Source organism: Gobius niger (genome assembly GCF_951799975.1).
Source record: "Gobius niger genome assembly, chromosome: 2".
Taxonomy (NCBI): Eukaryota; Metazoa; Chordata; class Actinopteri; order Gobiiformes; family Gobiidae; genus Gobius; species Gobius niger.
The window spans coordinates 1,255,147-1,277,203 of NC_136853.1; the positions used below are offsets into that span (position 1 = coordinate 1,255,147).

General features: G+C 51.2%; 1 protein-coding gene across 1 annotated transcript; it reads right to left on the minus strand.

Annotated features, from left to right (window-relative positions):
* Positions 1–4,302: 4,302 nt before the first annotated feature.
* On the minus strand, positions 4,303–18,837 carry ankrd16 (ankyrin repeat domain 16; the record flags this gene model as incomplete). Its single annotated transcript, XM_079552224.1, has 7 exons — positions 4,303–4,779; positions 9,419–9,497; positions 9,578–9,739; positions 10,711–10,819; positions 11,728–11,770; positions 12,605–12,825; positions 18,512–18,837. The coding sequence occupies 7 exons, from the start codon at positions 18,835–18,837 to the stop codon at positions 4,628–4,630; spliced, it is 1,092 nt and encodes a 363-aa protein (XP_079408350.1). The 3' UTR covers positions 4,303–4,627.
* Between the last annotated feature and the right edge of the window lie 3,220 nt (positions 18,838–22,057).

Sequence of the window (22,057 nt, forward strand, 5' to 3'; positions counted from 1 at the left end):
CCTAATCATACGGAAACAATTTCAATCTGTCTTGATGGTCATTTTCCTGACATGGGCGTCAAACTTCAGTTTAGAATCTAAAATAACCCCCAGATACTTCTGTTCATCCACCTGCTCGATTTTATATTTGTCAGTATTAATTTTTAGATAATTTGGTGACTTTCTCTTTAGAGAAAAACACATGGCAACATTTTTAGTATAATTTAAAGGAACAGGCCAGCGTTTTTCCACACTGAGATATGTTCTTACCTGAGCTGTGACGAGTTCTTTAGGACCTGTCTGATCTTCAGTCACGTAAACACAGCGCAGACGGCGTTAGCATTTAGCCTCTCCCTCTCTCCTCTATAGCGTTAGCATTTAGCCTCTCCCTCTCTCCTCTATAGCGTTAGCATTTAGCCTCTCCCTCTCTCCTCTATAGCTCCAAAACAGGTCAAGATAGAAGCTACCAAGCTCTTCCACGTTTTCCCTGTTTAAATATGGTTACGTGAAGTGTTCCACTACAAAGTATAATACACACAATTAAACAATGTTGATTTTCTAAGTGGATAAAAGGGGGAACTATATTGTAAGGCGTAATAATACCAGGAGTAATTTGGCATCCACACAGTAAAGTGAAGATTACTGCGCGGATTTCGAACTACTCCAGGTAAGAACATATCTCAGTATGTAAAAATGGGGGCCTGTTCCTTTAAAGGAATAGTTCACCGTTTTTCCACACTGAGATATGTTCTTACCTGATCTTAGACTAGGTCATGCGTAACTGTCTGGTCTTTGTGCGTGCGCTCAGTCACGCAAAAAGAACAAAGATTTTGTTAGCATTTGACCTCTCCCAATGTATTCATATAGCTCCACACGGGGTGAAGTTGGAAGCTCCCACGCTCCTCTACAGGCACGCACAAAGACCAGACCGGGATATATCAACTCATCCACACTCAGGTAAGAACATATCACTGTATGGAAGAACTGTGTGCCCTCAGTCACACAAAAGGACCAACGATGTTTTTAGCATTGGCTTCTCCCAGTGTATTCCTATAGCTCCAAATGGGGTGAAGTTAGAAAAACGGTGAACTATTCCTTTAAGGTCAGACAGTTGTCCTGCAGCCACTGAGATATGAGGTATGATAGTCCAGTCCTAAACACTTTCATTTGGCTAAATTCAAATTAGCGCCTCCTATAGGAATTATGTGGAGAGTAAAAATGTTAGTTTAACAAGAATTTTAATAATTTGGTCAAAAAAGTCAATCCAGGCCATATTTTTCACGGTGTTGCTGAAGCGATGACCAGAACATCCCACGTTATCGTGATGGGAAAATGTTGAAATCCCATTATTATTCAGCGACATGTGCTTTTTCTATCTCCACCAAGGAAAGCCTGGTGAAAAAGAAGAAGTGTGATGTGCCCTGGTGATCTCTGAATGACCACGTGTTGACCTAATGACGAAATCGAGTCTATCTGTGTGTGATCTGATGTCAGCTGCTCTGTGATGGTCTCAGAGGTCTCACACTGAAAACACCATCCCCGGTGGTGGAGCATCAGGCTCTGGGGGGGGCCTCAGCAGGGACAGGGAAGATGGATGGGGCCAAATACAGGGCAATCTTGGACGAAAACCTGTTTGAGTCTGAAAAGGACTTGAAAGTGGGGCGGAGCTTCACCTTCCAGCAGGACAACGAGCCTAAACATAAAGCCAGGGCAACCACGGAATGGTAGAAAACAAAACGGCCAAGTCAAAGTCCAGGCCTAAATCCCATCAAGAATCTGTGGAAAGACCTGAAAAGTGCGGTTCACAAGCGCCCTCCATCTGAGCCTCTGAGCTGTCCAGTCTCAACATGTGCAGGGCTGGCAAAGACAAACCCCAACAGGCTGAAGCTGGAACTGCAGCAACAGGCAGTTTCACAAAGTATTAACTCAGGGGGTACACCCCACTTTCCAGTTTTTTAATTATCAAAATCATTTATGAATTTGATTTCTCTTCACAATTGTGTGTGTCTTTCATGTTACATTTAAATTAAATATATTTATGTTTGTGGACCATAATGTGGCAAAATGTTGAAAAGTTAAAGGGGAACAGATACTTAAGTACCACACTGTATTTGGACAAAACACTTGCAGAGTATACTTTTATTGTTATTTTATTGCAGCATGTAGTAATAATTATAATAAAAATAATAATAGTGCATTATGGTAAAATGATAAATGGTCTCAACTAACATAGCGCTTTTCCACCTACATTAGGCACTCAAAGCGCTTTACAGCAAGGATCCACTCACACATTCATGCTCTCATTCATACACCAGTGTACGCAGACACTTAAAGGCGTATTTCCGGACGCTCAAAGTCGCTTTACAATTTTGTGCATTATTCATTCACTCCATGCTCTCAAACCCGACTAACTGAGCAAAACAAAAGTGTTTGTGTTTTCATTCATCGTTCATCAGGTGTCATGTCATCAAACAAATCCAGCAGGGGAAACGTACTCACTGTAATAAGTCCAGTTCTAGATATCTGAATGTTGTTCAGGGCCGTGCAGAGAGCCGGGGGGGGCCGGGGCTCAGAAATCAAAAGGGCACTACACACTTAAGAAAAGAGCATGAACTATTGAGAATGTCTGGGTGTGAGAACATAGAGCTGAACTATTTTGACAAAAACACGTGGCGAGGATGCGGCGCTCGAAGGTTTATGTTTTAGATCGTACAAAACTGTCGCTCGTTCACCTCATTGGTCTGAGATTATGAGGCTGATAATAAAGAGCGATCTGAAGCACAAGGAGTGGAGATGGTTGTTCTGCAGGAGAGGCCTCAGCCCTCCCTCCCTCCCTCCTGTCTGAGCCCCGCCCTCTGCTGCTGCAGGGCTGGTGGGCGGAGCCTTGAAAACACACGATTTCGGATTTAATTTAATCATATAAGCTAATGAGGCTTATTGGGACAAAACCGATGATAAGGACCCTGGCAAAGCTTTGGATAAACAAACTATAATACAAATAAATAAAAGGTATGGAGGGAAAAGAGCACTTCAGGGGCATAGAGCAAAAGGGGCAGGGCTAAAGTCCCCTCGGCACGGGCCTGAGGTTGTTCCTGTGGTCAGTGCCGGCTCTGAAAGGCCTGGATCACGGCCGGTGTGATTCCTGTGGTCAGTGACGGCTCTGAAAGGCCTGGATCACGGCCGGTGTGATTCCTGTGGTCAGTGCCGGCTCTGAAAGGCCTGGATCACGGCCGGTGTGATTCCTGTGGTCAGCGACGGCTCTGAAAGGCCTGGATCACGGCCGGTTTGATTCCTGTGGTCAGTGCCGGCTCTGAAAGGCCTGGATCACGGCCGGTGTGATTCCTGTGGTCAGTGCCGGCTCTGAAAGGCCTGGATCACGGCCGGTGTGATTCCTGTGGTCAGTGCCGGCTCTGAAAGGCCTGGATCACGGCCGGTGTGATTCCTGTGGTCAGCGACGGCTCTGAAAGGCCTGGATCACGGCCGGTGTGATTCCTGTGGTCAGCGACGGCTCTGAAAGGCCTGGATCACGGTCGGTTTGATTCCTGTGGTCAGTGACGGCTCTGAAAGGCCTGGATCACGGCCGGTGTGATTCCTGTGGTCAGTGACGGCTCTGAAAGGCCTGGATCACGGCCGGTGTGATTCCTGTGGTCAGTGACGGCTCTGAAAGGCCTGGATCACGGCCGGTGTGATTCCTGTGGTCAGTGCCGGCTCTGAAAGGCCTGGATCACGGCCGGTGTGATTCCTGTGGTCAGCGACGGCTCTGAAAGGCCTGGATCACGGCCGGTTTGATTCCTGTGGTCAGTGCCGGCTCTGAAAGGCCTGGATCACGGCCGGTGTGATTCCTGTGGTCAGTGCCGGCTCTGAAAGGCCTGGATCACGGCCGGTGTGATTCCTGTGGTCAGCGACGGCTCTGAAAGGCCTGGATCACGGCCGGTTTGGTTCCTGTGGTCAGTGAGGGCTCTGAAAGGCCTGGATCACGGCCGGTTTGGTTCCTGTGGTCAGCGGCGGCTCTGAAAGGCCTGGATCACGGCCGGTGTGATTCCTGTGGTCAGTGGCGGCTCTGAAAGGCCTGGATCACGGCCGGTGTGATTCCTGTGGTCAGTGACGGCTCTGAAAGGCCTGGATCACGGCCGGTGTGATTCCTGTGGTCAGTGACGGCTCTGAAAGGCCTGGATCACGGCCGGTGTGATTCCTGTGGTCAGTGCCGGCTCTGAAAGGCCTGGATCACGGCCGGTGTGATTCCTGTGGTCAGTGCCGGCTCTGAAAGGCCTGGATCACGGCCGGTGTGATTCCTGTGGTCAGTGCCGGCTCTGAAAGGCCTGGATCACGGCCGGTGTGATTCCTGTGGTCAGCGACGGCTCTGAAAGGCCTGGATCACGGCCGGTGTGATTCCTGTGGTCAGTGACGGCTCTGAAAGGCCTGGATCACGGCCGGTTTGGTTCCTGTGGTCAGTGACGGCTCTGAAAGGCCTGGATCACGGCCGGTGTGATTCCTGTGGTCAGTGACGGCTCTGAAAGGCCTGGATCACGGCCGGTTTGGTTCCTGTGGTCAGTGACGGCTCTGAAAGGCCTGGATCACGGCCGGTTTGGTTCCTGTGGTCAGTGACGGCTCTGAAAGGCCTGGATCACGGCCGGTGTGATTCCTGTGGTCAGTGCCGGCTCTGAAAGGCCTGGATCACGGCCGGTTTGATGGCGAGCTGCTGTGGAGTCGTCCCGGATGAGTCTGGACAGTTGTTCAGTCCGAGCTCCAGGAGAACGCTGACCGCTTCAGCGTGCTGACCGATGGACGCCATGTGAAGAGCTGAGGACAGAGAGACAAACACTGAATATTACGACACATATGAAGGCAACAGAGCGGGAAACAGCTCCATCTTCTTCTTGCCTGTCCTCTGTCGAGAGCGGACGTGTTTTCTGACTTCTCCTGCCCCCGCTTTTATCTGCTGCTGCTAGTGTCTTGTCTGACTTACCTTCATTTTTCTCTGGACTCCCTGCTCGCTGTGCTCCTAAACCGGCTAACCAAGGAATTGATCGGCTGGTCTCTCAACGCAATTGACAAGATGTTTTCACAAAGAAATGGGGCAGTGGGGGAGCTTACTTGTCCAGAGGGGACATTCCCAGCCGGGTATGGGATCGACTCTTGGAACAAGGGGAAGGTTGTATGTCTGGCCCCCCTCTCTGTGGAAGATGTGGAAGATATCTATCTTTTTGGGCCTTTGGTAACAGGGTACCTGCTTATTGGACTAGGAGTTGCCCTGGTTTATCGCAAAGTTGGCAAATTGGCAGCAAAAAAGGAGACCCCGCGGCTGTCAACCGAAATTAAAGAACGTTTTGAAGCGGTAAGCGCCAGCATGATGGAGTTACAACGGAAAGTAGCGAAAAGTGAGGAACTGATTAAGGACCTTTCTTCTCGTCACGAGGAAGGATTACGGAGGATGGATTTACATCTGGGCAAAGTCAGGGGAGGCGTCTCGGGAGGTCCTGGGACAGATCTCGGATGTCTGAATAATGTTGAAGATCGGTGAAAAAATCACATTGATTTACTTAAAGCTAAAATCTGAATAATTTCACCCTCCATGGAACACAGGAGAGCAGCTGGGCCGTTATCTTTCCTGTGCAATGTCTACATCCCACACCAAGGCCAAGCCACGGGGGAACAGACTGATAGGACTGACCCGGGCTGACATAGACATAAACATCTCAAGGTTTTTCTGCAGAGAATGCCTCATACTGCACAACACGAAATGTCCCGCCCCCTATCCTACCCCCCCTCTCTCTGAGTCCGCCTCACCACTACTAGCCCCCACCACCCCTCCCTTTTGTATCGAAGAAAAATTTCCACCGTGCTTCCTGCACGTACTGTGTATCATCCAAAAATAATGTGTGATGTGTTAATGTGTGTGTATGTGCTTAAGACTTGCTTTTACTTTTCTGTAACTTTGGAAGGAAAAGAGTGGTGCGACTGAATGGTGCTGCTGCCGGATGCTCTCTCATCCAATGTCATTTCTCCATCTGTGAGATCAATAAAGTATCATCATCATCATCATCATCATCTCACCTGCTCAGAGCAACATCTGCAACATCTGTAACATCTGTAACATCTGTAACATCTGCACTGAAGCCTGAACATCAAATGTCATCATATGCCAATCCTATTGTAACGTTGGCTGCACTGGTGCATGCTGGGAAGTGGTATGTTGTTGTTGGTTCTAAATAAAAGCAGTCGAAACTCCGCTTGCCTCCTTTACATTCATTACACCGGTGTCAGAAGTGGGATTGACGAAATGTCAAGTGAAAACTTTACAACTATGATTTCTCAGTTGGAAGCACTGATGAAAGAAGAACCCGAAGAATATTTGAAGAGCGAAGGAGAAAGTGTCCCCCTCCACGCCTTATAGCGGGAAGACAGGCAGCTGTTTGCTAACCCAGACCGAGGAGAGAGACGCGGCGTCTACGCGGAGAATGCTGCGCTGAGTTGGGGGCAGTTCACGGAGGAAGCCGCCGGAGCCAGGGCCCCACCTTCACAGCGAGAAATGCAACAAGCTAACCCGCCGAAACCGCCCCACATGGACCGGACAGAGAGAACCCGACTCCACGTAGAAGACACTCTGGAGCGTCGCGAGCAGCGCATGCTAGCTGCTAGAGGAATGGCGGACAACTTCCAAGCAGAGCGGCCTCAGCTGCAGCGGCAGTCCATGATTAAGCTCCATCGCTACAACGGGAACGAGGAACGAGGAACCGGCCGACACCTACTTACTGCAGGTCCAACTAGCGGCGCAAATGTTGACATGTTGCGCTTTCATTGGAGGGCCGAGCTTTACAGATCCTGACTGATCTACGGCCTGCCGAGCTCCGTGACTGGCCGAAGCAGAAGGGTGCTATCCAGCGCCGATTTGACCGTCACCAATTCGTGGATGATGCCAGAGATCGGCTGGGAGAAAGCCTGGGGACGTACGCCGCCGACCTACGCAGTTATACTTGTCGCGGTCATCCTGATTTCAACGAGTGTCCAGGAAGAGCTTACGGTCCAGGCATTTCTCCGCGGGCTACGACCGAGAGCGTTTGTTCTGTCCCGTCACACTTGAGGCAGCACTGATCGAGGCGGAGCGGGTGGAGCATGTCCTTTGTCCGGAGGTCAATCGTCGCAGTGACAACATTCGTGTTAATCAGGCGAAAGATGAGGATAGCAATGATGCTGATAAGGAGACGAGGCGCACGACAACCACCCCACAACGACGCCGATCAAGGAGAGGTGACGGTGAGTGTTACAGATGTGGGGCTCCTGGCCATATTGCTCGCTATTGTCCGGCACCTATGCCTCGAAGTGAACAGCCAGATTTAAACGAACACGGGATGGCAACGAGGGGGAGCTACCATCCAATGAAGTCTCTATTGCCCCCAGCACATCAATGATGCGTCTCGGTCGCTTGGGGCGCGCGCACAGACTTTATTTGGACTGCGTCATGGAAGGAACCCCATGTCGTGCTCTGGTGGACACTGGTTCTACCATCTCCCTAATCAAACCAGGAACCCTACCAAGCTCCAAGGGTGGCAGGAGTCCCAAAGAGTGGACCCCCACCAAGCAGAACATTACAATTGTCACAGGGGAGCGGGACAAGATGTTGGGAACGAGAACTCTGCAGGTTTCCGTGGGTCGCCGGCAAGTACAGCACCAGTTTTGGCTAGCTAACATCCAAGATCCCTGTGTTGTTGGACTTGACCTTTTGTCCAAGTGGGGCGCTGTGGTGGATGTGTCCAAAGCAACGCTACACCTGGGTACAGAAAGCATAACTCTCCATCAGTCTTGTGACATAGGGAACTGCCGTCGCGGGTGCAACAGTCGCCAGCGCCACAGAGGAAGCCACCGTCGCCAGAGACCAGTGAAGCCATTGCTGACCTCTTTACACGGAGCTGCCAAGGCCTGGATTCTGAACAGCAGCATCAACTAAAATCGCTGTTAGACTTGTTTGCTGATGTTTTTGCTGCCAAAGATGAGGACTGCACCCACACCAACCTTATCCTTCATGACATAGACACTGGCGAGGCCAGTCCCATACGCCTTCGCCCACGCCGCCTACCCCTGGCCAAACGGTTGGAAGCACAGGAAAAGATTGAAGAGATGGTGCGGGCGGGTCTGCGACCTAGTCTTTGGGTCCCTCCCGGAGCCGGAAGTACGAGGGGAACCGGGTCTGGACTATTTCTTCAACCTGGTAGACCGCCTGCAGGCAGTACACGAGCTATGTCAGGAACATCTCATCAAGGCGGGCGCTGTACAGAAAAGGGCGTACGACCTCCAAAGTAAGGGGCAGGATTTTGAACCTGGCTCCAAAGTATGGGTCTACAGCCCCATCAGGAAGAAGGGTCTCCCAAACTCTCCAGTCACAGGATGGGGCCTTGTACTGTACTTGAAAGACTGTCAGATGTGGTGAACCGTGTACAGCTGCTCCGGAGGGTGGTAGTTCTCCACAGAGATCGACTGGCCCCTTACCAACCCATGGCTCCTTCTGGAGAGCCTTCAGGGGAGTCAGCCCTCAACAAGTTCCCCAACCGGGACCACCTGTGGTGGCCCGCGGCGTGGGTCTCAAAGACAGCGGAGACTCCCTCGGCACTTGAGAGACTTTGTGGTGGACAATTGGATTGCTGGGGACAGCTAATCATGCTAGGTGGGGGCAATGTAATGTTGGCTGCACTGGTGCATGCCGGGAAGTGGTATGTTGTTCACATGGTACCATGAGGGAGGTACGTTTTCCGAAAAACAAGCCTGTTCTGTGCACTTGACTGGTGGCAGTCGAAACTCCGCTTGCCTCCTTGACATTCATTACAGTATCATCGTATCCGCTGACGTATGTCAGGTCCACAAATCCATGTGAAGATTTCAGCCTTGGTTTGCAGGCAGCTGAGCCAAATGATGTGAGTGCACAAGAAGCATGGGTCCAGGTTAGAAGTGAGCTCTGATTTGGTGCAGATGTAGTTGCATTGAGTTGCCTTGTGCCGAAATGCGCGGAATAAAATAAGTTGCCTAGAAATTCCAGTGAACTTAGTAAGCTGATTTTACTCCTCTTGTTTTCTACAGAGCACAGACCTGTTCCACGTGTCCTATCATAGACTGTGGAGCTCAGCAGTGCTGCACACATTCCCCAAAGAGGGACGAGGAGGTTAATGCAAAAACACAGGAGGAAAGCTCGGCCAATCACAGCGCTCCTACGGTCCAAGCGAGTGTAAGCTGAAAAATAAAACAGGCTATTATGTCGCCTGTGTTCGTTTTAGGGCCTGAATCTAAAGTGTAAACGGCAACCTTTACACGAGCTAACACTTGGTAAATGACCTGCGACCTGCGACCTACGACCCCACGAGCGCCGCCCACACCTGCTCCTCCTGGACCCTCTGCAGACCATGAGCCAGTGAAGGAGCCTCACAAAGCTCTGCACGTCTGAAACGCTCACCTGTTCTTCCCTTGGCGTCCTGCGCGTGAAGATCAGCTCCTAACTCCTCCAGCGTGCGGATGGTGGAGCTGTGGCCTTCCTGACACAGAACAGAACAGTCAAAGATCATGACCATGACGTGATGCTCCGTGCGATCCTGATTGGAGTTTGCTCACGGACCTTGGCCGCGTAGTGCAGAGCTGAGAGCTGCAGCGCCGTCGCTCGTTCGTTCACGTCCACTCTCAGCTCTTTCACTAAAAACTCCAGGGCGTCGTTCTGCCCCGTCACTGCCACCTGGTGCACCGGCCGCGCCCCCAGTCTGTCCACCGCCGTCGGACACGCCTGGGACAAGTGGGAGCCACAACATGATGCGTAGCCATAATAGTAAAATACAGGTGAGCAGTAATATCCTGGACTCTGGTCAGCCTGGCCCAAATTAGCGTAAATGCGACACTTCCACAAATACATACGTGAAAGCTTTTGTCACGTTGTCGCTGCATGTTTTTGTCGCTTTTTCGTCACTTTTTTGTCACTTTTTCGTTGTGTTTTCGTCTCTTGTTTTTCGTTGCTTTGTCGTCACGTTTTCGTCACATTTTCGTTGTGTTTTCGTCTCTTGTTTTTCGTTGCTTTGTCGTCAAGTGAGAAAAGTTTGCCAAAAAAGTGACGAAATATTGATGAAAAAATGACAAAAAAATGACAAAAAAATGACAAAAAAAATGAGACAAAAAAGTGAAAAAAAAATGACAAAAATGTGACAAAAAAATGACAAAAAAATGACAAAAATTTGATTAAAAAAAAAGATGAAAAAGTGAAAAAAAAATTGGAAAAAAATGACCAAAAAAATGAGTCACAAAAATGAGAGGCAGTTGTGGTGAGCAGGTCTGGGCTCATCCCACACATGAGGACATGGAGGAACATGTAGGGGAGGAACAGACTTAGTTCTAACATTTTTAAACCCTTTAATTCCAGTATGTAAGAACTAACACAGCTAACGTTGGTCTGTATAACTGTAGACCTAAATGTTCATCTTAAAGTGAGTTTCCTTAAAGCTGCATAATGCAACTTTTGATGAAGTTTATATTTGTGTTTGACCGGTTTTCTCCGCTGACAGACCCTTTCACCAGAAAACCTACAAAACAACTGATCCTGGAGCGTTGTCGAGACCACCTGATGGAAGTGAAGGTGCCGTGCTGACCGCTCAGCCTCTACAGCGGTTCATTCACCGCCGCTGACCGAGCGTAAACATCTGATATCTAATATAAACCCCTGATAAACTCCGCCCACTGCCTCATTCAGAAGGTGAGAAACTTTACCTTGTGCTTCTCCAACAGCCGTCGAGCCACAGAGAGGTGTCCGTTCCTCAGAGCGTCCATGAAAGGAGTGACCCCACAGCTGTCGGCCTGGTCCGGCCTGTACGCACACCTGCACCACATGATCACACTGACCTGAAGGTTCTTAGAGAGACTGGTCTTCACCCACCTGTCCAAGAGCAGCTCCACCACATGATCACACTGACCTGAAGGTCTTAGAGAGACTCGTCTAAACCTACCTGTCCAAGAGCAGCTCCACCACATGATCACACTGACCTGAAGGATCTTAGAGAGACTGGTCTACACCCACCTGTCCAAGAGCAGCTCCACCACATGATCACACTGACCTGAAGGATCTTAGAGAGACTGGTCTACACCCACCTGTCCAAGAGCAGCTCCACCACATGATCACACTGACCTGAAGGATCTTAGAGAGACTCGTTTTCACCCACCTGTCCAAGAGCAGCTCCACCACATGATCACACTGACCTGAAGGATCTTAGAGAGACTCGTTTTCACCCACCTGTCCAAGAGCAGCTCCACCACATGATCACACTGACCTGAAGGATCTTAGAGAGACTCGTTTTCACCCACCTGTCCAAGAGCAGCTCCACCACATGATCACACTGACCTGAAGGATCTTAGAGAGACTGGTCTTCACCCACCTGTCCAAGAGCAGCTCCACCACATGATCACACTGACCTGAAGGATCTTAGAGAGACTGGTCTTCACCCACCTGTCCAAGAGCAGCTCCACCACATGATCACACTGACCTGAAGGATCTTAGAGAGACTCGTCTTCACCCACCTGTCCAAGAGCAGCTCCACCACATGATCACACTGACCTGAAGGATCTTAGAGAGACTGGTCTTCACCCACCTGTCCAAGAGCAGCTCCACCACATGATCACACTGACCTGAAGGATCTTAGAGAGACTGGTCTTCACCCACCTGTCCAAGAGCAGCTCCACCACATGATCACACTGACCTGAAGGATCTTAGAGAGACTGGTCTTCACCCACCTGTCCAAGAGCAGCTCCACCACGTCCTCACGCCCGTGCAGAGCTGTGAAGACACAGAACCTCCTGAACATCAGACGCAGAGCAAACACCCGTGTGAAGCCGTGTACCTGCCGTGTGAAGCCGTGTGAAGCCGTGTACCTGCCGTGTGGAGCCGTGTACCTGCCGTGTGGAGCCGTGTGAAGCCGTGTACCTGCCGTGTGGAGCAGTGTTACTGCCGTGTGGAGCCGTGTGGAGCCGTGTACCTGCCGTGTGGGGCCGTGTACCTGCCGTGTGGAGCCGTGTGGGGCCGTGTACCTGCCGTGTGGAGCCGGGTGGAGCCGGGTGGAGCCGTGTGGGGCCGTGTACCTGCTGTGTGGAGCCGGGTGGAGCCGGGTGGAGCCGTGTACCTGCCGTGTGGGGCCGTGTACCTGCCGTGTGGAGCCGTGTGGAGCCGTGTACCTGCCGTGTGGAGCCGTGTGGAGCCGTGTGGAGCCGTGTGGGGCCGTGTGGAGCCGTGTGGAGCCGTGTGGAGCCGTGTGGAGCCGTGTGGAGCCGTGTGGAGCCGTGTGGAGCCGTGTGGAGCCGTGTGGAGCCGTGTGGAGCCGTGTGGGGCCGTGTGGAGCCGTGTGAAGCCGTGTGGAGCCGTGTGGAGCCGTGTGGGGCCGTGTACCTGCTGTGTGGAGCCGTGTGGAGCCGTGTGGAGCCGTGTGGGGCCGTGTGGAGCCGTGTACCTGCTGTGTGGAGCCGTGTGGAGCCGTGTACCTGCCGTGTGGAGCCGTGTGGAGCCGTGTACCTGCCGTGTGGAGCCGTGTACCTGCCGTGTGGAGCCGTGTACCTGCCGTGTGGAGCCGTGTAACTGCCGTGTGGAGCCCTGTACCTGCCGTGTGGAGCCGTGTACCTGCCGTGTGCAGCGGCGTGCGTCCGGTCTTGCTCTCGCTCGTCCAGGCGCTCTCCTCGTGCTGCAGCAGGAGCCTCACGGCGGCGGCGCTGCCCTCTCTGCAGGCGATGTGGAACGAGCTCCAGCCATCTTTGTTCTTCAGAGACACGTCAGCTCCGTGTGCGAGAAGCTCCTGGATCACAGGGAGGGTCCTCCGAGTGCAGGACATCATCAGAGGAGTCCTGGGACAGAGAGAGAGAGAGGACATCATCAGAGGAGTCCTGGGACAGAGAGAGAGAGAGAGGACATCATCAGAGGAGTCCTGGGACAGAGAGAGAGAGAGAGGACATCATCAGAGGAGTCCTGGGACAGAGAGAGAGAGAGGACATCATCAGAGGAGTCCTGGGACAGAGAGAGAGAGAGAGGACATCATCAGAGGAGTCCTGGGACAGAGAGAGAGAGAGGACATCATCAGAGGAGTCCTGGGACAGAGAGAGAGAGAGGACATCATCAGAGGAGTCCTGGGACAGAGAGAGAGAGAGAGGACATCATCAGAGGAGTCCTGGGACAGAGAGAGAGAGAGGACATCATCAGAGGAGTCCTGGGACAGAGAGAGAGAGAGGACATCATCAGAGGAGTCCTGGGACAGAGAGAGAGAGAGAGGACATCATCAGAGGAGTCCTGGGACAGAGAGAGAGAGAGGACATCATCAGAGGAGTCCTGGGACAGAGAGAGAGAGAGGACATCATCAGAGGAGTCCTGGGACAGAGAGAGAGAGAGGACATCATCAGAGGAGTCCTGGGACAGAGAGAGAGAGAGAGGACATCATCAGAGGAGTCCTGGGACAGAGAGAGAGAGAGGACATCATCAGAGGAGTCCTGGGACAGAGAGAGAGAGAGGACATCATCAGAGGAGTCCTGGGACAGAGAGAGAGAGAGGACATCATCAGAGGAGTCCTGGGACAGAGAGAGAGAGAGGACATCATCAGAGGAGTCCTGGGACAGAGAGAGAGAGAGGACATCATCAGAGGAGTCCTGGGACAGAGAGAGAGAGAGAGGACATCATCAGAGGAGTCCTGGGACAGAGAGAGAGAGAGGACATCATCAGAGGAGTCCTGGGACAGAGAGAGAGAGGACCAAATGTGATGCTGTGTTTGGAAAAAAGCGTCAAAATAGGGACAAAAATATGATGAAAAACAAACAAAAATATGATGAAAAACAGCCATGGAGGAAGACTATCGGTCGGCCTCGAAGAGATTCTGGCGAACCATCCGGCGCCTCAGGAGGGGGAAGCAGTGCTTCACCAACACTGTTTACAGTGCGGGTGGGGGGCTGCTGACCTCGACTGGGGATGTCGTCGGGCGGTGGAAGGAGTACTTCTAGGACCTTCTCAATCCCGTCGTCACGTCTTCCAATGAGGAAGCAGAGGCTGGGGGCTCGGAGGTGGGCTCGTCCATCACCGGGGCTGAAGTCACCAAGGTGGTGAGAAACCTCCTCGGTGGCTCCGGGGGTGGATGAGATTCGCCCTGAGTACCTTAAGTCTCTGGATGTTGTAGGACTGTCTTGGCTGACACGTCTCTGCAACATCGCGTGGCGGTCGGGGACAGTGCCCCTGGATTGGCAGACCGGGGTGGTGGTCCCTCTCTTTAAGAAGGGGGATCGGAGGGTGTGTTCCAATTACAGAGGAATCACCCTCCTTAGCCTCCCCGGTAAGGTCTACTCCAGGGTGCTGGAGAGGAGGATCCGGCCGATAGTTGAACCTCGGATCCAGGAGGAACAATGCGGTTTTCGTCCTGGTCGTGGCACACTGGACCAGCTCTATACCCTCCGTCGGGTGCTCGAGGGTTCATGGGAGTTCGCCCAACCAGTCCACATGTGTTTTGTGGACCTGGAGAAAGCGTTCGACCGCGTCCCTCGTGGTGCCCTGTGGGGGGTGCTCCGGGAGCATGGGGTCCGGGGCCCTCGTGGTGCCCTGTGGGGGGTGCTCCGGGAGTATGGGGTCCGGGGCCCTCGTGGTGCCCTGTGGGGGGTGCTCCGGGAGTATGGGGTCCGGGGCCCTCGTGGTGCCCTGTGGGGGGTGCTCCGGGAGTATGGGGTCCGGGGCCCTCGTGGTGCCCTGTGGGGGGTGCTCCGGGACTATGGGGTCCGGGGCCCTCGTGGTGCCCTGTGGGGGGTGCTCCGGGAGTATGGGGTCCGGGGCCCTCGTGGTGCCCTGTGGGGGGTGCTCCGGGAGTATGGGGTCCGGGGCCCTCTGCTAAGGGCTGTCCGTTCCCTGTATGAGCAGCAGGAGCTTGGTTCATTGCCGGCAGTAAGTCAGACCTGTTCCCGGTGCGTGTTGGTCTCCTCAGGGCTGCCCTTTGTCACCGGTTCTGTTCATTACTTTTATGGACAGAGTTTCTCGGCGCAGCCAGGGGCCGGAGGGCGTCCGGTTTGGGAGCCTCAGAGTCTCATCTCTGCTGTTTGCGGATGATGTTGTTCTGTTGGACCTTCAGCTGCTCTGGGGCGGTTTGCAGCCGAGTGTGTAGCGGCCGGGATGAGGATCAGCACCTCCAAATCTGAGGCCATGGTTCTCCTTCCCCTCTTCAGGTCGGTGGGGAGTCCTTACCTCAAGTGGAGGAGCTCAGTTACCCGGGAGGAGCTCGGAGTAGAGTCGCTGCTCCTTCACGTCGAAAGGAGCAGCTGAGGTGGCTCGGGCATCTGTTCCGGATGCCTCCTGGTCGCCTCCCGCGGGAGGTGTTCCAGGCATGTCCTAGTGCAGGGGTCGGCAACCCGCGGCTCCGGAGCCGCATGCGGCTCTTTCATCCTTACACTGCGGCTCTGAGTGGCTTGGGAAAATAAATTACAAAAAAAAAAAAATACTAAATATTTAATTGAATTGTTTTATTTGTGTTAGTTCTTTAATATTTTAGTTCTAAATTGGAAGATTATTGTGTTCTTGACATGTTAGAATAAATATATTTTATTGTTTTTCGTCGCTCAAAATAAACGTCATACTGGTGAAAGCCGGTACCCGCCAAAACGCCGGCTTCTCCTCCTCCTGCGGTCGTTCCTCCTGATGTTTGGGAGCCAGTCCCTGTCACCCCTATTGCCCCCCCGCTGGAGAACCCCACTGTTATATATTTGTCCCGATTTTCCCCGCGTTTGTGGGGAAAAAGGGACAGTAAGAAGCGCCTTTCCCCCTGTCCCTGAATGCATCTCTCACGCTGCCTCCACTGACCAAAACAACAGCGCGTGGCTACAGCAGCTACACCATGGAGAAGTTAAGGCTTATTTACAACCTTAGACACGTAAAACAAGCGGCGATGGGCGCGGGGCAGGTGGAGACACGCCTGTGTTTGTGGATTATAAAGTTTTTCCAACTGGAGCTGAGACTGACCAGACGAGTGAGAATCATGGATAAAGAGGTTTGAGCAGCAAGTTCGACGGATCCTCAGAAGATCGAGTGCACAGTGAGTGTAGTGTTTTTATGCTTATTCTGTGGAGCAAAGTCAGCCCAAATTGTGCGGCTGTTGCACGGACTTATCTGACATGAAGCGCGTGCGTTTGTTGATGCGTTTGCCCGTGTTACACATTGACAGGAGCGGGGTTGAACTGGTGTGACTGTCCCATAGACTGAAAAACTATTGCTATTCTCCAGTATATTGACAGGCCGGAGCTGGTGTATTTGCTTTTTGTTTAACCCGATTTGGCCCAAGGAGTCCGGGGCGCACGGCGGAGCGAGACGTCCCTGCTCCGCCTCCAACCCGGTGTGCGCGGCAGGCGATCTTGTCCACATTCGCCCAATTCTTGACAGATTTTTGACAGAACGCGACAATTCCCAATAACCCGCAGCAGAACGCAACAGCTCGCAACAGCACGCAACAGCTCGCAACAGCACGCAGCAGCTCGCAACAGCACGCAACAGCACGCAACAGCACGCAGCAGCTCGCAACAGCTCGCAACAGCTCGCAACAGCACGCAACAGCACGCAACAGCACGCAGCAGCTCGCAACAGCACGCAACAGCTCGCAACAGCGCGCAACAGCTCGCAACAGCCCCCAACAGCACGCAACAGCACGCAACAGCACGCAACAGCACGCAACAGCACGCAGCAGCACGCAACAGCACGCAACAGCACGCAGCAGCTCGCAACAGCACGCAACAGCACGCAGCAGCTCGCAACAGCACGCAACAGCTCGCAATAGCTCGCAACAGCGCGCAACAGCGCGCAACAGCTCGCAACAGCACGCAACAGCTCGCAACAGCACGCAACAGCTCGCAATAGCTCGCAACAGCGCGCAACAGCGCGCAACAGCTCGCAACAGCTCGCAACAGCTCGCAACAGCTCGCAACAGCACGCAACAGCTCGCAATAGCTCGCAACAGCGCGCAACAGCGCGCAACAGCTCGCAACAGCTCGCAACAGCTCGCAACAGCGCGCAACAGCTCGCAACAGCACGCAGCAGCTCGCAACAGCACGCAACAGCACGCAGCAGCTCGCAACAGCTCGCAACAGCTCGCAACAGCTCGCAACAGCACGCAACAGCACGCAACAGCACGCAGCAGCACGCAACAGCTCGCAACAGCTCGCAACAGCTCGCAACAGCTCGCAACAGCACGCAACAGCTCGCAACAGCTCGCAACAGCACGCAGCAGCTCGCAACAGCGCGCAACAGCGCGCAACAGCTCGCAACAGCTCGCAACAGCTCGCAACAGCTCGCAACAGCACGCAACAGCACGCAACAGCACGCAGCAGCTCGCAACAGCACGCAACAGCACGCAACAGCACGCAGCAGCTCGCAACAGCACGCAACAGCTCGCAATAGCTCGCAACAGCGCGCAACAGCTCGCAACAGCTCGCAACAGCTCGCAACAGCTCGCAACAGCACGCAACAGCACGCAACAGCACGCAGCAGCACGCAACAGCTCGCAATAGCTCGCAACAGCACGCAACAGCGCGCAACAGCTCGCAACAGCTCGCAGCAGTGCGGGACGCATATTCGTGACTGTGCGTAATAATTCGTGCCATTAATCGTAACACGCAGTAACAGGTGCAACAGTTCGCGGCGGCGCGTGAAACCTCTACCCCGTATCACCCACATTCGTGATCCTCAGCCACGAATGTGGATTCGTGGCATTCGTGACTTGTCGTCGTTATGTGTAAACCCAGCATTAGATGTCAAAAAGTATTTGCGGCTCCCAGTGTTTTCTTTTCCGTGGAAACCGGATCAAATGGCTCTTTCGGTGTTAAAGGTTGCCGACCCCTGTCCTAGTGGGACAAGGCCTCGTGGACCCAGGACACGGTGGTGGGACTATGTCTCCGAGCTGGCCTAGTGTGGCCTCGGGGTCAGAACAGCTGGAGGAGGTGTGGCCTCGGGGTCAGAACAGCTGGAGGAGGTGTGGCCTCGGGGTCAGAACAGCTGGAGGAGGTGTGGCCTCGGGGTCAGAACAGCTGGAGGAGGTGTGTGTGGATCGGGAAGTCTGGGCATCTCTGCTGAAACTGCTGCCCCCGCGACCCGACCCCGGATAAAGAGGAAGAAAATGGATGGATGGACAGACAAACATATCATGAAACACAAACAAAAATATGATGAAAAAAGGGAGGACGCAGCAACAGCGCAGGGAGAGAGATCAGTGTACATCAGTCCTGTAGGTCTTTCAAAAGAGGCGTAACACTGGCCATAGGCTGTAAGAAGCTTTTAGATTTGGGTAAAGCCTGACTGTCCCGGTTAAAGTGGGGGTTAAGAGGTTGATATAGTGTCAGTGGATCATGTAACAAAAAGAGACTCTCCTTCGAGCCGGATTCGAACCAGCGACCTAAGGATCACCGCATCACCGCTACAGTCCTCCGCTCTACCAACTGAGCTATCGAAGGGAGCTAATGCTACACCGTTAGCATGTACTCTTTATAGCCGACAGGGGGCGCACACAGCCCCACACAGCCTACTTACCAGTCCGCCTTCTTCAGACTGTCCACCCGGGCGCCTCTGAGGAGCAGGAACCTGACGCAGTCCAGCCGCTCCATGCACGCGGCCTCGTGCAGCGGCCTCTTGTAGTCATTATTACACACTTCCAGCGGGACCCCGAGCTCGTGCAGGTACTGAAGCACGTGCAGGTGTCCGTGCCTGGCGGCGTAGTGCAGCAGGGTGTCCCCGGACCGTCCGAAGTGTTGGTCAATCACCGACTCTTCCCCGAGAGAGTGGATCAGACTCTGCAGAGAGGAGAGGTCTCCCTCCTGGGTCAGCCTCACCAGCGCGCGCGACAAGCTCGCGTCCATTTTGGACTTCAGATACTGCTGCACATCCACATGTGCTGTCCGGACTGTCCTCACGCGAGCGCAGAGCCCCCCGGCCCGACTTTACTAGACTTTACTGGACTTTACTGGACTTTACTGCAGGCACAGCTGCCAAACAGCTGTGTTTTGGTTGTGCTGCTGAGACGTCGCGCTTGTCGCGTAAATATGACGTAGAGGCCGCGGACGGAGGTCTGTTTCACCCCAGTTTCACCCTAAGCCCATCTCATTTGTTTGTGTCTTTATTGTCGTTATTATTATTGAACCCTGTGACAAATGTGACAAAGACTATAAGCTTTTAGATTTGGGTAAAACTGCGCAGGAGAAAGTGTAAGTGGGGGGTAAGAGGTTAAAAAGGATCCGCTCATGAGCCATAAATGAAATCATGTATTAAACACTTTGGCCACTAGATGGAGCCAGCGCATCACCGTCACTGCAGCTCCAGCTTCATCACATCCATCAGGTGTGTTTGAGATGAAGTGGCCTCGATTCCAGACCAGACCAGGCGGTGGCGCCAGAGGGCGGAGAGAGGCGCCTCTAGTCAGGGCCCCGAGAACAGAGAGGAGCCTCAGCTGAACCCCAACTTTTATATTTTTATATTTTATTCAAATACAAACCAAACAGGTAGAGCGTAAAGACCTCACTATGTTCAGTGCACATATTAACGAGCATGGGGCAGGTTATATATTGTATAAATTCACATTATAAAAAAAGAAACATGTAAAGGGGCATTTCATTCTATAAGATTGTCTTTAAGAGAAGCCAGTTTTTCTGCATTTTGGCAATAATAGAGGTTTATAAAAAAGCTTCAGCTCCTCCAATGAGTAATGTCAGGTTTTGTCTTGAAAAAACGACATTAATGTAAATAATGTTTGCTTAACAAAATAATAATATTAAGACCAAAATCATTACGATTATTGTGAAAAATCCCATATTTGATATCATTAATTGATCCATTGTTGAAGGTCCAAAACCTTTGGACGTTTCACACAAACAAAAAAGATCTAAATCTTCTGGTTCACTTTCACAAAAGCTACACTTTCCTACATCCATTTTAAATCTCTGTTTTAAAAAACTACTATTGGAAAGATCCTATTGATTATTTTAAACTGAATTTCTTTCATCTTTGGCGGGACTGGGAATTTTAAGCATTTACATCTAATCTTTTTTACAGTCTCCTTTCCAAAGTCTCTCATATAATCTCTTTAGAGCTCGTTTGACGTTAAACATTTTCTTATATGTTTGTTGTTACATTTGTAATTCTGAAAATCAACACCATTAATGTAAAGTTGTCTTAAGGTAGGAGTGACTTTTGAATATATTATATCCTGCTTAATCACAGCTACAAGTGATATTGGGAGAACTTTCACAATCTGTTTGAACTTACAGTGCCTCTCGAAAGTATTCATACACCTTGAACTTTTGCACATTTTGTCATGTTTACAACCCTAAACATAAAGATTTTATTTTGATTTTTTTACTGAACGTTCACACACAAGTAACAGACAACTGTGAAGTGAAAGCAAAATGATACATGATTCTGTTATTTTTCAAAAAATAGAAAAGTGAAAAGTGGGGCTTGCATAAGTATTCATACAGCATGAATGAACACTTTGTGGAACCCCCTTTTGCTGCAATAACAGCAGCAGGTCTTTTTGGGTTTGACTCTACAAGATTTGCACATGTAGAGACTGACATTTTAGCCCATTCATCTTTACAAAACAACTCCAGCTCTGTCACATTAGAAGGAGAGCGTTTGTGAACAGCAGTTTTCAGATTATTCCACAGATTTTCAATAGGATTTAGGTCAGGACTTTGACTGGGCCATTCTAACACATTAATATGTTTTTATTGAACCATTCCATTGTAGATTTATCTTTGTGTTTAGGGTCATTGTCCTGCTGAAGGTGAATCTCCGCCCCAGCCTCAGTTCTCTTGTGACTCCAGCAGGTTTTCCTCCAAAATATCTCTGTATTTGGCTCCATCCATCTTCCCAACTATTCTTACAGTCTCCCCAGTCCCCGCTGAGGAAAATCAGCCCCACAGCATGATGCTCCCCCCCGTATATCTGACACTGGGGATGGTGCACTCAGGACCATGAGCAGTGTCAGGTTTGCTCCATACATAACGTTTGTCTCATCTGACCAAAGCTCCTTCGTCCACATGGAGCTGTGTCCTCCATATGACTTCTACAAACTTCAAACAGGATTTTTTATGGCCTCCTTTCAATAATGTCTTTCTTCTTCCACTCGTCCATGAAGGCCAGATCTGTGTAGATACGACTTATAGTTGTCCCATGTCCAGATTCCCCCAGCTCAGCGGCAGGACTTCACAGCTCCTCCAGAGTTATCTTGGGGCACTTGGTTGTATTTCTGACCAGTGTCTCCTTGTTCAGTTTGTTAGTTTAGGTGAACAGCCGTGTCTTGGTAAGTTGGCAGTGGTGCTTTACTCTTTCCATTTCTGAATGATGGATTGAACAGAGATGTTTAAATCTTGGGAAATCTTTGTATAACTTAATGCTGCTTTAAACTTCTCCACAGCTTTATCCCTGACCTCTCTGGTGCTCCTTGACCTTCATGATGTTGTTCAGTGACCAATACACTCCGACCACAGCTCTGAGGGCCTGAAAGAACAGCTGAAATTATACTGAGAGTAGATTACACACAGGTGCCTCTATTTAACCGTTAGGCCAAGGTGTGAACATTCTGGAGTCATTAGGAATGTTTTAAAGGCAATTTAATGCACTCAGAAAATGCTGTATGATACTTATGCACGCCCCACTTTTCACTTTTCTATTTTTTGAAAAATAACAGAATCATGTATCATTTTGCTTTCACTTCACAGTCGTCTGTTACTTGTGTGTGAACGTTCAGTAAAAAAATCTAAATAAAATCTTTATGTTTAGGGTTGTAAACATGACAAAATGTGCAAAAGTTCAAGGTGTATGAATACTTACGAGAGGCTCTGTATTCTGGTGCATCTCATTTGAAATTTGTTGTTGTAAAATATTTCCTTCTTCATCCATTAAGTGGGCAACAGCCCAGACACCTTTAGAGAACCTATGAAGGTTAATTTGTGTTTTTATTATCAAGGTGTTTTTTATACACTGAATTTATGTATCTGAATTTTTTGCATCCGCATCTCACCACCATATTGAAAAAAATTTGGCTGTAAATAAGCTGCGAAAAACAGCTGATGGGCCAAT